This window comes from Suncus etruscus, chromosome 19, assembly GCF_024139225.1.
Source record: "Suncus etruscus isolate mSunEtr1 chromosome 19, mSunEtr1.pri.cur, whole genome shotgun sequence".
Taxonomy (NCBI): domain Eukaryota; kingdom Metazoa; phylum Chordata; class Mammalia; order Eulipotyphla; family Soricidae; genus Suncus; species Suncus etruscus.
In genome coordinates, this window is record NC_064866.1 from 20,039,641 (window position 1) to 20,052,203 (window position 12,563).

General features: G+C 44.8%; 1 protein-coding gene across 1 annotated transcript; it reads left to right on the forward strand.

Annotated features, from left to right (window-relative positions):
- Positions 1-8,259: 8,259 nt before the first annotated feature.
- Positions 8,260-9,496, forward strand: GPR88 (G protein-coupled receptor 88). The gene has a single exon (XM_049765755.1). The coding sequence runs from the start codon at positions 8,339-8,341 to the stop codon at positions 9,494-9,496; it is 1,158 nt and encodes a 385-aa protein (XP_049621712.1). The 5' UTR covers positions 8,260-8,338.
- Positions 9,497-12,563: the final 3,067 nt, after the last annotated feature.

The window sequence follows — 12,563 nt, forward strand, 5'->3', positions numbered from 1 at the left end:
AGTCAGTGTGTGTGTGTGTGTGTGTGTTTTCTTGGCAGACTAGTTATCATCTGAGGAGTTCCATTTTCTTTCCTGTGAAAAGATAAAGATTTGATGATATAAGAGGTTCTTAACCTTGATGAGATTAGACTCCTTTGAACAGCAAATTTAGAGCTTTATTTTTTTTCCTCTAGAAAACACAAATGCACAGACTTTTTTTGCACATAATATAGGTCATAGCCTCCCTGAAACCTGAAATGTTTACAGGGACTTCTGGTGACAGTCTGGAAAAATGACTTTCATCTTTAAGTAATTTATTTTAGATTAAATTATTTATATTTTATTCTATTATTGTTGTGAGTATTCAAATCTGTATTTTAGAGGCAGCAAACTCTTGCATTCAACATTTTGTTTTGTTTTGTTTTGGGGACACACCCAGTGGTGCTTAGGGGTTACTCCTGGCTTTGTGCTCAGGAATTACTCCTGATGGGTTCAGGGGACCATATGGGATGCTGTGCATCAAACCTGGTCTGCTGCAGGCAAGACTAATATCTCTATCCAGTATACTATCTCTCTGACCCTTGAAATCAATTTTTAAATTTATTTTGCCACTATGTGTCTCTTAATTGGTGCTTTTAGTCCCTTAACACTGAGAAATATTCTTGTCATAGAATTTTGTGCCATCAACTTTGTGACTATGTATTAAATTAAATTAAATTAAAATTTTATTGATTACAATCACCTATAACAGTAACAATAAATATGTAGGTAATAAAAAATTACTTAAGGCACTATGTTATACTACTGCTCATGACAGTAGTATCTCCTTCCCTCTCCCCATCTCCAAAGCAATTTAGGGATTTATTCCCTTGAGGAAAATGTTCATTTGTCTTCAACTCCTTGTCTCACGTGAGAAATCATGTTTACCACTAATATATGTGACACATATATAAGCCACTTTGTGAAGCTGTTTGCTTCAGAATGAATAAATTTATTCTAAATCTCAGAGAAAGGTGCCACTATCTTTATTTTACAAATGGGAACACTGAAGATAAAATTATTGGCCTGTGATCACAAACTGATAGAACCAGGCCTGCCTAGATTTGACTCGGTTCTGGTAACATTTCTAACTATTTTTGTTTATTTATTTTGGAGCCACACCCGGTAGTATTCACTACTTATTGCTGAGTCTGCACTCAGGGATCACTCCTGGCAGTGTTTGGGGGACCGTTTGGGATGAGTTGGGGGAACCGTATGGGATGGGTTGGCTGTATGCAGGCAAAGGCCCCACCAAATGTACATTCACTGAGCTGGTAGTAGCCCTTCTGCAAGCCTTGGCAGTTCAAGCACTACTGGCTTCTGGGCATGACAATTCTTCCTGTGGCCTATACCTTGTAAGATGTTTGACCACTTCTCTGTTAACAATTATAGGACACTTGCCTAACCCAAAATGTGACCAAAATAATGTGTCCAGACATTGTCCAAAGGACTCTACAGGAGGAGAAGAAAAATAGCTCCTCATTGAGAACCATGGTTGTCCCAGGGCTGCTCCCCTTATTGTTACCCTGGCTGAGGCAGGAGGAAATTTGAGAATAGTTATTACAAGATCTCATATTCTGGGACTGGAGAGATAGTGCAGCAGTAGGGCATTTGCTGATCCAGGATAAACCTGGTTCAATCCCCGGCATCCCATATGGTTTCCCAAGCCAGGAGCTATTTCTGAGCTCAGAGCCAGGAGTAACCCCTGAGCATCACCGGGTGTGGCCCCCAAAACAAAACAAAATGAAACAAAAAATCTCATATCTGCTTAAGGAAAGGACTACAGGATGAAACATTGAGGTCATTTTCAGTTTCATGCGTACATATACATATACATACAGATAAATACATATACAACAAATACATAGTTTCTAAACCTTCTACCACTGAATTTCCTTATATTCACAGGTTATTCAATTACTCCTAAAATTGCCTCTGAGACAACAAACTCCTTTTGAAATTTTTCTACAGTCCAAACTGACCTATGGCAGCCTGTTTATGAGTTGTGTTTGCTCCAAGGGGCCAAAATCAGAGAAAATTCAGCTTGATTTTGCAAAAGGAATTTAACCAGTCACTTCCTGTGCTGTTCCTAATGAGGTTGCTCTGTGTGTTGGCAAAGGGCAGATTGAAGAAGGCAACAGGAAGTGGACAATTTTTCATGGCCCATACTTTGGTTCCCAACGTTTGTGAGACATCTGCTACATTATGAAATTGAGATTGGGTGTTAGGAAAGTCCACGTTGAATCCTGTCAGAGATGGGAGTAGGTTGGATCACGGTGTCTGTTATCAGGAAAAGCTCTATTTAAAAATAATGTGATGGCATAATGCATGAGCACACAATGACATGAAGCTCTTGGGGGAGCTTAAAGAAAAATCAGCACGAGTGATGCTTTGCTCATTCTATCTCTTGAGAAAATGGAAATGAAAATTTTCTTTTCTGTAGCAAAGGGTCCCAAGAGATCTATTTAATGAATGAATGTTGAGTCTTTTCCATATGTCATATGAAAAGACTCTTTTCTGCATCGGTTTATAGTTGGGAAGAGGAGAAAGCAATGATATACTAGTAAGATGTTTTTGGGGTCACGGATTATGCAGATCAAGAAAGACTTTGCAGGAGGTGAAGTCTGAGCTCAGAGCTAGATGACTAAGAGCCGGCAAAAGTGGGGGTGGCTGGTGGAGGGGCAGAGAGGCAGCAAAGGGTGAAGTCTGCACTAAACTGATCATGGAAAGGCCTGGATTGAGGGAGAAGAGAAGCTGGAGCTTGAACACTGAAGGTTGGCAGGTCTCACTGGACCAGAACAGGGAGTAACTTAAACAAGACTATTTTATTTGTTTGTTTTTGACTACACCCAGTGATGCTCAGGGGTTACTCCTGGCTATGCACTCAGAAATCGCAGCTGGTTGGGGACCATATGGGATGCTGGGGGATCGAACCACGGTTGATCATAGGTTAGCTCATGCAAGGCAAATGCCCTACTGCCTGTGCCACCACTCTGGCCCCATGTTTTAAGAATTCTGAGACCCTTCAATGTGTTAGGTCTACCATCACAAATTGCATCACACATATAAAAATGCATCCCAATTCTACTTTAATTTTTAAATAGCAATGAGTTGAGAGCCAGGGGAATAGTACCAAGGGAGGATTTGGTCACTAACATATATGGATCCCCAAGCACCAACATTCCTGAGCACAGAGGCACAAATAGCACCATGGTGTGTTTGGCAAAAAACCTTTCTTATGCCAAACCAACAGTATGTGACTTTGTTTCTGAAGAGCACCCCAGCTTCATTGATGTATTGTTTTGACAACTGGGGTTAGAACTCATATTTGGTTGTGGTTTCCATTGGGCTCACATATTAGGTGGCAGTGATTGCATGTTTGACCACAATGCTCTCTGGGAGTCTCACACTTTTCCTGGTTGTAGTCATGGTCCAGGTGGTACTCACATATGTACTTGAAAGAAGGGACCACAGTTCTGATTTGGGGGGCTTGTACATCTTCAGCTGCAGCGCTACACACTCTGCCTGTGTCCCAGAGAGCAAAATCACAGGAAAGCTTGCAGATGTGGGTGTCTTTGAAGACTGAACTTGTAGTACTCTTGCCAGGAAAAAGCTTTTTGCCAATCAAGCAACCTGCCTGACCCAAGCTTATCTCTTTCTACTTTTTTTATCTTTTGGGGATGAATAGTATAATGGAAAGCTAGTACAGTAAGTAAGAGATGGTACGGCTTGCCTTGCATTGTGGTTGACTGAGATTCAATCCCTGGCATCACATATGGGTCCCCTGAGCACCACCAGGAGTGGCCCAATGACCCCCAAACTTGCTGCATTATATTTTGGATATCAGATACAGTATTGTTTTAAATATCAAATGTTCTCCAATGAATTTGAAAAATTAGTATGCTCTACACACTGTTTCTAGAGCCCTAATAATAATAATAATAATAATAGCCAGTTTTACACATACTGCCTAATATCCATTTTTTCTCCTTTCCTTTCTGTACTTTAGTAGGGCAAAGGAGCACTCAGCAAGAGCTTTTTCAGTGGCAAGAAAGAGTCATGTGACTGACGTTTTCACTGTTTGGAGCATGTGCAGAAGTGATTAGTAAAGACTTTAGGACACATGGACTGAAGTCATAGTATAGCAGGTAGAGCACTTGCCTTGCACACAGTCAACCTGGGTTCAATCTTGGGCATCTCATATGGTCCCCAAACACCACAAGGAGTAATTCATAAGTGCAGAGCCAGGAGATAGTCCTGAGCAGCACCAGGTGTGACTAAAAAACAAAAACAAAACTAAAAATAATTTTAGAATTTTCTTTAAACAAGGAAGTTTTCTGTCATCCTCTTGTTCTCTCCATCTCTGTTGGCTGACAGCAGCTGTGATGGTGGGACACCAATAATCATGAAAATAACTTAGTATGCCCAAAGCATAAGACCATGAGTTAGTTAGTCAGGGTAGGCTTTCTCTGTTTTTAGGGAGACCTGTTTTTAGGTTTCCCTGGTTTTAGGATTTTTTTCCCATTGTCTGATCATTTGCTTTAACGCTTTTATCCATCCTCTTCTGTTGTATGGAGTTGTTATGCATCTCATCTTCCAGCTCACTGATTCTGTCTTCAGTTGCTGTTACTCTGTTGGAGAGGCTTTCCAGTGAGGTTTTCATTTTGTCTACCGAGTTTTTCAGTCCTATTATTTCTGTTTGGAGTTTTCTGATTTCTATCTTCATAACCTAACCAAGTTCTTCATAAAACCTTGGACAGAAGTAAATATTCAAGCCAAAGGCAGAACTAAATATTCAAAGGCAGAACTAAATATTGAAGCCAAAGTCAACAAGAATCAGGAGACCTAAACTTTAACAATCTAAACTTAAATGGGCCTACTATAAAGGCAGGCCAGAGGGCAAAGGGTGGTGGTATAGGATACACTCTGGGTTCATTGGTGAAATGAAGTCGATACTGGTGGTGGGATTGGCCCTGATTCATTGTATGTCTGAAATTCAACTATGGAGGACTTTGTAGATCACAGTGGTTTCAATATAATAAAAAAAATCACTTATTCTTTTACCTGGGAAATCCACTCATTGATTTAATAAGTTTTATAAATAATTTTCTACAAGTCTGGAAATAAGATAGGACAAAAATCACTGTCCAATTTGGCTCTTGTCAGAGCAAACTTTTTGCATAAAAAGGGACATGAATGGAAGTCTCTGGACTGGCTAAGCAGGGACTCCATTCACCATAGCACATATCCAGCACATAGCAGCAGCTGACTTGGACTTCACTTATATCTTTACTTTGAGAGGTTTTAACTTTAAATGATTGGAGAAATTTCTTGCAGGCTTGTGGTACTTGATACCTCAAAAAAAAGAAAGACAATTGCATGAAAGGAAAAGGATGATGTCATATTCTCCATAATATCCCCTAAGTATCATAGCTGAATCTTCAGCCTCTAAAGAACAGATCTAACTACTACAAAGACAGTTTAAAGAAATTTCATCCAGCAAGTTTTGTTTAACCCTTCTTCCTGAGAATTAACTGCCATATAACTGACTATTTAGTTTCGTTTTAGGAAGGAGGAAAGCAGAGGAAGCTAATTTTCTGATCCATCCTGAAAAGCTAGCTTCTAGAGAAGACTGGAAAAGACTCTTGATAAACGAGCTGGGAGACGTTAGATACAGAAGGTGTATTTGCAGTGTCAGGCTGAGGGAGAAGAGATGCTAAATTTTCACTCAGTAGATTCGTAGACAGGTGGGAAGGGGACCTAGAAGTCAGTGAGTGGAATTGATGCATCACAAAATGAAATTTTGACAATATGAAATGATGCAAGAGTTAATATCCCAGGTATAAAAAACCACATTTAGCATCATTTTCCTTATTATAATATCCCATTTTTCTTGAATTAAAATTTTAAATAAAATTTTTATCAGTTAAAAATGATTTATTTGAGAGAAGACTTAAAAAATTGCAAAAATAATTCCCAAGGAAAGGATAAATGAATGCTTGCACTGATAAATATAAAAACATACAAACCTCCCCAAAACCACAGTTCTAAAGGCTCAAAGTGTCATTTCTGTTGTAGATTATTTAGGTTCCTTGCTCTTTTCCTGATATCACCTTTTCTCCTTTATGCTACTGATCATTTCATATGGACCCTCACTATTTCATGATTGACACATAGGCGATTCTGAAAAGGAACTTGGTGATAAGAAAAAAAAGAATAAAATTGTATTTGGGCTATAAGATTTTCCATAAATAACTTCCTCTGTTCTGTTTTAACTACAGGGGGGAAAAAGGATTTCAATTAGAATATTAGAGTTTCTTCTGGATCTGGGTCCCTCAGAGAAATCTTGCCCCCAGGACATCTGATTAGGATAAACTCCATCTGAGTATATAAAGTTTATTTTAACATTGAAAGATGAAAAGAAAATGAAGCAGGTGGTGGAAAGATGGAGAGAAAAGGAGAGAAAAGACAGAGCAACTTGTTCATTGCGGGACTCCCAGAGTAAGATATTTTTCTGTGCTTCACAAGGTAGAGACTGTTGAATAATTTATGCCAAGCGTGGAAAGGCTGCTTTTTCCCTGGGTGATGTTTAACAGCAAGAGAGAGCTTCGAGTGGGTTCAGCACATCATCCACCTCTCTCTCTCTCTCTCTCTCTCTCTCTCTCTCTCTCTCTCTCTCTCTCTCTCTCTCTCTCTCTCTCTCTCTCTCTCTCTCTCTCTCTCTCCTGAGTGCAGGGCACACTTGTCTCAGACGGCTTGTGCTTTCAGCATCCTTCTGCTGCTGCCTGCCTGCCTCCCTGCCTGCCCTGCACCGTGGTCTAGATTGCAGGCTTGCTTTCCACTTTCCTCCTTGCCCTGCTGCCAGACTAGAAGTCATTTTGCAGCTGCTGAATTCTGCCAGGGACCATGTGTGTGGATCCGGCTTGGGAGAAGCAAGCAATCACTCCTGGCACCCGTCCCAGATGAGTTTCTCCTGTTGATTCCTGGCTCACAGATGCTACTCCCAAGGAGGTATTTCCTGACATCCCTCCCTCTGCTACAGCCAACTAAGGACCATCCCCAAAAGTAAGGCACCCCCTCTAATTTTCTCCTATTCTGCATTCTCCTCCTTATCTGGGGGGGGTTTATTTCGGCTTTGTCCAAGAATGGGGGGTTCCATTTGGTAATATTCCTCTTTTTGTGTCTCCCTGTGTCTGTCAGCTAAGGACCTTTGTCCAAGAATGGGGGGTTCCATTTGGTAATATTCCTCTCTTTTTGTCTCCCTGTGTCTGTCAGCTAAGGACCATCCCCAAAGTAAGGCACCCCTCCAATTTTTCCCTATCCTACATTCTCCTTATCTGGGGGAGTTATTTCGACTTTGTCCAAGAAATGGGGGGGGTTCCATTTGGTATTAATCCACTCTCTGTCTCTGTCAGCTAAGGATCATCATCCCCAAAGTAAGGCACCCCCAGTTTTCCCCTATCCTGCATTCTTCTTATCTCGGGGCTTATTTCAGCTTTGTCCAAGAAATGGGGGGTTCCATTTGGTAATATTCCTCTGTCTTTCTGTCTCTCTTTCTCTCTTTCTTTCTTTCTTTCTTTCTTTCTTTCTTTCTTTCTTTCTTTCTTTCTTTCTTTCTTTCTTTCTTTCTTTCTTTCTTTCTTTCTTTCTTTCTTTCTTTCTTTCTTTCTTTCTTTCTTTCTTTCTTTCTTTCTTTCTTTCTTTCTTTCTTTCTTTCTCTCTTTCCTTCTTTCTTTCTTTTTCTTTCGTTCTTTCTTCTTTCTTTTCCTTCCTTCCTTCCTTCCTTCCTTCCTTCCTTCCTTCCTTCCTTCCTTCCTTCCTTCCTTCCTTCCTTCCTTCCTTCCTTCCTTCCTTCCTTCCTTCCTTCCTTCCTTCCTTCCTTCCTTCCTTCCTTCCTTCCTGCCTTCCTGCCTTCCTGCCTTCCTTCCTTCTCTCTCTCAATGTGTGTGTGTGTGTGTGTGTGTGTGTGTGTGTGTGTGTGTGTGTATACACTCTAAGGGGAAACACTTTTCTTCTCGTCTTCCTCTTCTTGCATGTTTCCTGGCACCTGCCCATTACACAAAGTCCTTCCCTGGACCCTGGAGCATTTCCAGTGGCAGGCAGGCACCTGTCATCCGCCAGCCAGCCACCCCCTTCCCTTTCTCCTTGCCCTCCCCTCCCGCCCCCAGTCTCTAGATCCCCTTGCTCCAACCCCTTGGGGTGTCAGTGGCACTCAGCCAGCCAGCCAGCCAGCCAGCCAGCTGAAGGGTGTCATCTTTGCCTTCCAGCAGGCAGGATGGGCCACACGGAGAGGGCATGAAGAGGTGAAGAATTGGCCAGGATGACCACCAACTCTTCCTCGGCGTCCACCACATCCTCCACCACCACGGTCGAGGGGTCCCTGCTGCTGCTGTGCGAGGAAGAAGAGGGGGCGTGGGCAGGCCGCCGCATCCCTGTGTCCTTGTTGTATTCGGGACTGGCCATTGGAGGCACGCTGGCCAACGGCATGGTCATCTACCTGGTGTCCTCCTTTCGCAAGCTGCAGACCACCAGCAACGCCTTCATTGTCAACGGCTGTGCTGCAGACCTGAGCGTGTGCGCTCTCTGGATGCCCCAGGAGGCTGTGTTGGGGTTGCTGCCCGCGGGTACCCAAGAACCTCCAGGACAGTGGGACGGGGCTGCAGGGAGCTACAGATTGCTCCGGGGTGGGCTGCTAGGGCTAGGACTCACCGTGTCCTTGCTGTCGCATTGCCTGGTAGCTCTGAACCGTTATCTTCTCATCACCAGGACGCCTGCCACCTACCAGGCGCTGTACCAGAAGAGCCACACGGTGGGCATGCTGGCATTATCCTGGGCGCTGGCTTTGGGGTTGGTGTTGCTGCTGCCCCCCTGGGCACCCCGATTGGAACTGGCACCCCCGAGCGTGCATTACCCGGCTCTGCTGGCTGCTGCTGCGCTGTTGGCACAGACAGTTTTGCTCTTGCATTGCTACTTGGGCATCATGCGGCGGGTCCGGGGCAGCGTGAAAAGGGTCAGCGTGCTCAATTTCCACCTTTTGCACCAGTTGCCGGGGTGTGCAGCGGCGGCGGCGGCTTTCCCGGGGCGCCCGCCCGCGTACCCCGCAACCACGCAGGTGGCACAGCCCAGCTTGCCTTTGCACCCGCGCAGGGCGCAGAGGCGACTCAGCGGGCTGTCGGTGTTGCTGTTGTGTTGTGTGTTCTTGCTGGCCACGCAGCCCCTGGTGTGGGTGAGCGTGCTGAGGGGCTTCTCCTTGCCCGTGCCTTGGGGGGTGCAGGCGGCTGGCTGGCTGCTCTGCTGCGCGCTCTCTGCGCTCAACCCTTTGCTCTACACTTGGAGGAACGAGGAGTTCCGCCGCTCCGTGCGCTCCGTGCTGCCCGGGGGTCTTGGCGATGCTGCGGCTGCTGCCGTGGCTGCCACGGCGGTCACGGCTGTGTCCCAGGCGCAGCTGGGCACCCGGGCCGCTGGCCAGCACTGGTGAACCCTCCTTTGCCCCGCAGGGAGCGGAGATTTAGGGCCTTCGGGGTGTCTCTCTTTCTGGGGCCGGCTGCACCCCCTCTCCATGCCATCCCAAGCAGTCCTCACTCCCCAAGTTTCTTAAGACTTCATGGGGTCCCCTGTGGTAGGCTGCACCCCCTTTTTCATTATCTCCAGCAGCCCTCCACTCCTCAAGCTTCTGAGGAGTCCAGGGGGGGGGTCCCTGTGACCGGATGCACCCCCTTTTTATTATCTCCAGCAACCCCCACTCTGCAAGCTTCCGAAGAGTCCAGGGGGTCCCCTGTGGCAGACTGCACCCCCTTTTTCATTATCTCCAGCAGTCCTCACTCCCCAAGCTTCTGAAGAGTCCAGGGGGTTCCTGTGGCCGGCTGTATCCCCTATTTCATGATCTACAGCAGCCCCCACTCTCCAAGCTTCTTAAGACTCTAAGGGGTCCCTGTGGCTGGCTGCACCCCATTTTTCATTCTCTCTCTCCTCTCCTCTCCTCTTCTCTCTCTCTCTCTCTCTCTCTCTCTCTCTCTCTCTCTCTCTCTCTCTCTCTCTCTCTCTCTCTCTCTCTCTCTCGCCCCCCAACAGCCCCTCTCCAAGATTCATAAAATTCTAGGGGGTTACTGTGGCAGACTGCACCCACTTTTTCATTATCTCCAGCAGTCTGCACTCCCTAATTTTCTTAAGATTCTAGGGGGTCCGTGTAGCCAGATGCACCCCCTTTTTATTATCTCAAGCAGCCCCAACTCCCCAAGCTTCTGAAGAGTCCAGGGATCCCTGTGGCAGGCTGTACCCGCTTTTTTATTATCTCCACAGCACCCACTCCCCAAGTTTCTTAAGACTCCAAGGGGTCCCCTGTGGTAGGCTGCACCCCCCTTTGTCATTATCTCCAGCAACCCCCACTCTGCAAGCTTCTTAAGATTCTAGGGGTCCCTGTGGCCAGGTGCACCCCTTTCCCATCAGCTCCAGCAGTCCTCTCTCCTCAAGTTTCTTAAGATTCTAGGGGGTCCCAGTGGCAGGCTGCACCCCTTTTCTAACATCTTCGACAACCCCCACTCCCCCAGCTTCTGAAGAGTCCAGGGGGTCCCCTGTGGCCGGCTGCACCTCCTTTTTCATTATCTCAAGCAGGCCCACTCCCCAAGCGTCTTAAGACTTCAGGGAGTCCCTGTGGCTGGCTGCACCCCCTTTTCATCATCTCTCTCCAACAGTCCCTCTCTCAGATTCATAAGATTCTATGGGTTACTATAGCTGGTTGCACCCCTTTTCCATTATTTCAAGCAGCCCCCACTCCCCAAGCTTCTGAAGACTCCAGGGGGTCCCTGTGGTAGGCTGCACCCCCTTTTTCATTATCTCAAGTAGCCCCACTCCGCAAGCTTCTTACGACTCTAGGGGTCCCCTGTGGCCAGCTGTAGCCCCTTCCCATTCCAAGCAACCCCTCTCCAAGCCTCTTAAGACTCCAGGGGTCACTGTGGTCAGCCTCACCATTTTCCCATCATTTCTCTCCAAGCCTCTTAAGACTTTTTTGGTTCTTGGGCCACACCCGGCAGTGCTCAGGGGTTCCTCCTGCCTCTGCTCTCAGAAATCGTTCCTGGCAAGTTCTGCGGACCATATGGGATGCTGGGATTCGAACCACCGTCCATCCTGGATGGGCTGTGTGCAAGGCAAACGCCCTACCGCTATGCTATCTCTTCAGCCCCTGGATTCTGTTATAGAAGATTTTTGCCAATGGATTACCATTCCCACCTTCATGACGCCACAAGTGTGCATGAGCCAGCGAGAAGGGCTATTGATGAAGGATGCTCTCTAAGAAACATATTTTGGAAGGAACCAGTCTTGGATGATGCTGTTGTTTGAGCCTTTGGAAAGACAAAGCCAGAGACACGCATATTATCAGCCCGAGTTGCCATAAAGACTCCAAGCCCTTTATTCTTAAAAGGGCTCCTTCAGATATATAAAGTCAAATTAATTCCCCAAGGCCAAAGAAGGTAGATTCTTAGCCTCTAAGGTGGGGGAGGACCCAAAGGAATTATTACTTTATACCCTTCTTCAACTTCTAAGACTCAGAATTAGCACCAAGTGTCAAAGTGAAAAATTTCCAGGTTGCTGATTGATGGCCTGGAGCCAGCAATGGAATTCTGAAGAAAAAAAGGGGAGGGGGTGTTATTTATATTAGGTTCCAGTTTCACTCCCTTCTGTAGCATGCACACTTGTTGCTGCCCTCATTTTGTAATAGATTTACCTGCCTTATGAGTGTGATTGTAACTTTGAACATTTTTGTACGATATTGTTTGCTAAGGAGAATACGCCCTTCTTTTTTTTCCCTATCACATTTAAAATATCTCAATGCACATGATTTAATCGAATACTAATATGACCATGAATGCATAGCTAGTATTAGCTGCTGTTGCATGCTCCTAGATGCTAGAATTTATTGGGCATGTGGAATACTAAAGCAATTCCCATTATAGAAGATGTTTTTCTTTACATAGATACCAGAAGAAACTGCTTTTAATTATTTCAAAAGAGACACAGAGACATTTCTGCCTACCTGGTATTTTTCTTGTCTTGACCCAATTTATGAGTAAACTCCCAGTTGGGATTATTATATCATGTCAACGGAACTAAAGTCAAGATGGATCAGCGATATGATTTGGCTCTGTGAAGCCATCTGTGTGCTCTTTCAGGATTTAGACAAGCCATACAGTATAAAACAACACTGTTTATTTTTTAATGTAGTAAGTATATATAATTGTGACATTTGACATTAAATCCTGTTTGTTAGAGGCAGATCAATAAACTCAGTTATATGTAATGAACAGCACAATGAATATCTGTTCTTAAGTATACAGTTTAGAGGCTTGTCATGTTCATATGGGTTTACTCTATTTAGACATAGTGAAAATGCCAGTCATGTGAAGTCACTTTATAAAATTGAAATCAGAAGAAAGTCATTTTAAACACTCATCAATCAGTATTCTGACTGTGAATCTAAGTTCGAAGAGCCTCAGTTAACTGTACAAAACTGAACAAAAACAGCTTGCTTTGTTCCATTTCTGGACATG

Excerpts from the sequence above, each read along its gene's own strand:
- GPR88 (XM_049765755.1), top strand. The coding sequence starts at position 8,339 with ATGACCACCAACTCTTCCTCGGCGTCCACCACATCCTCCACCACCACG.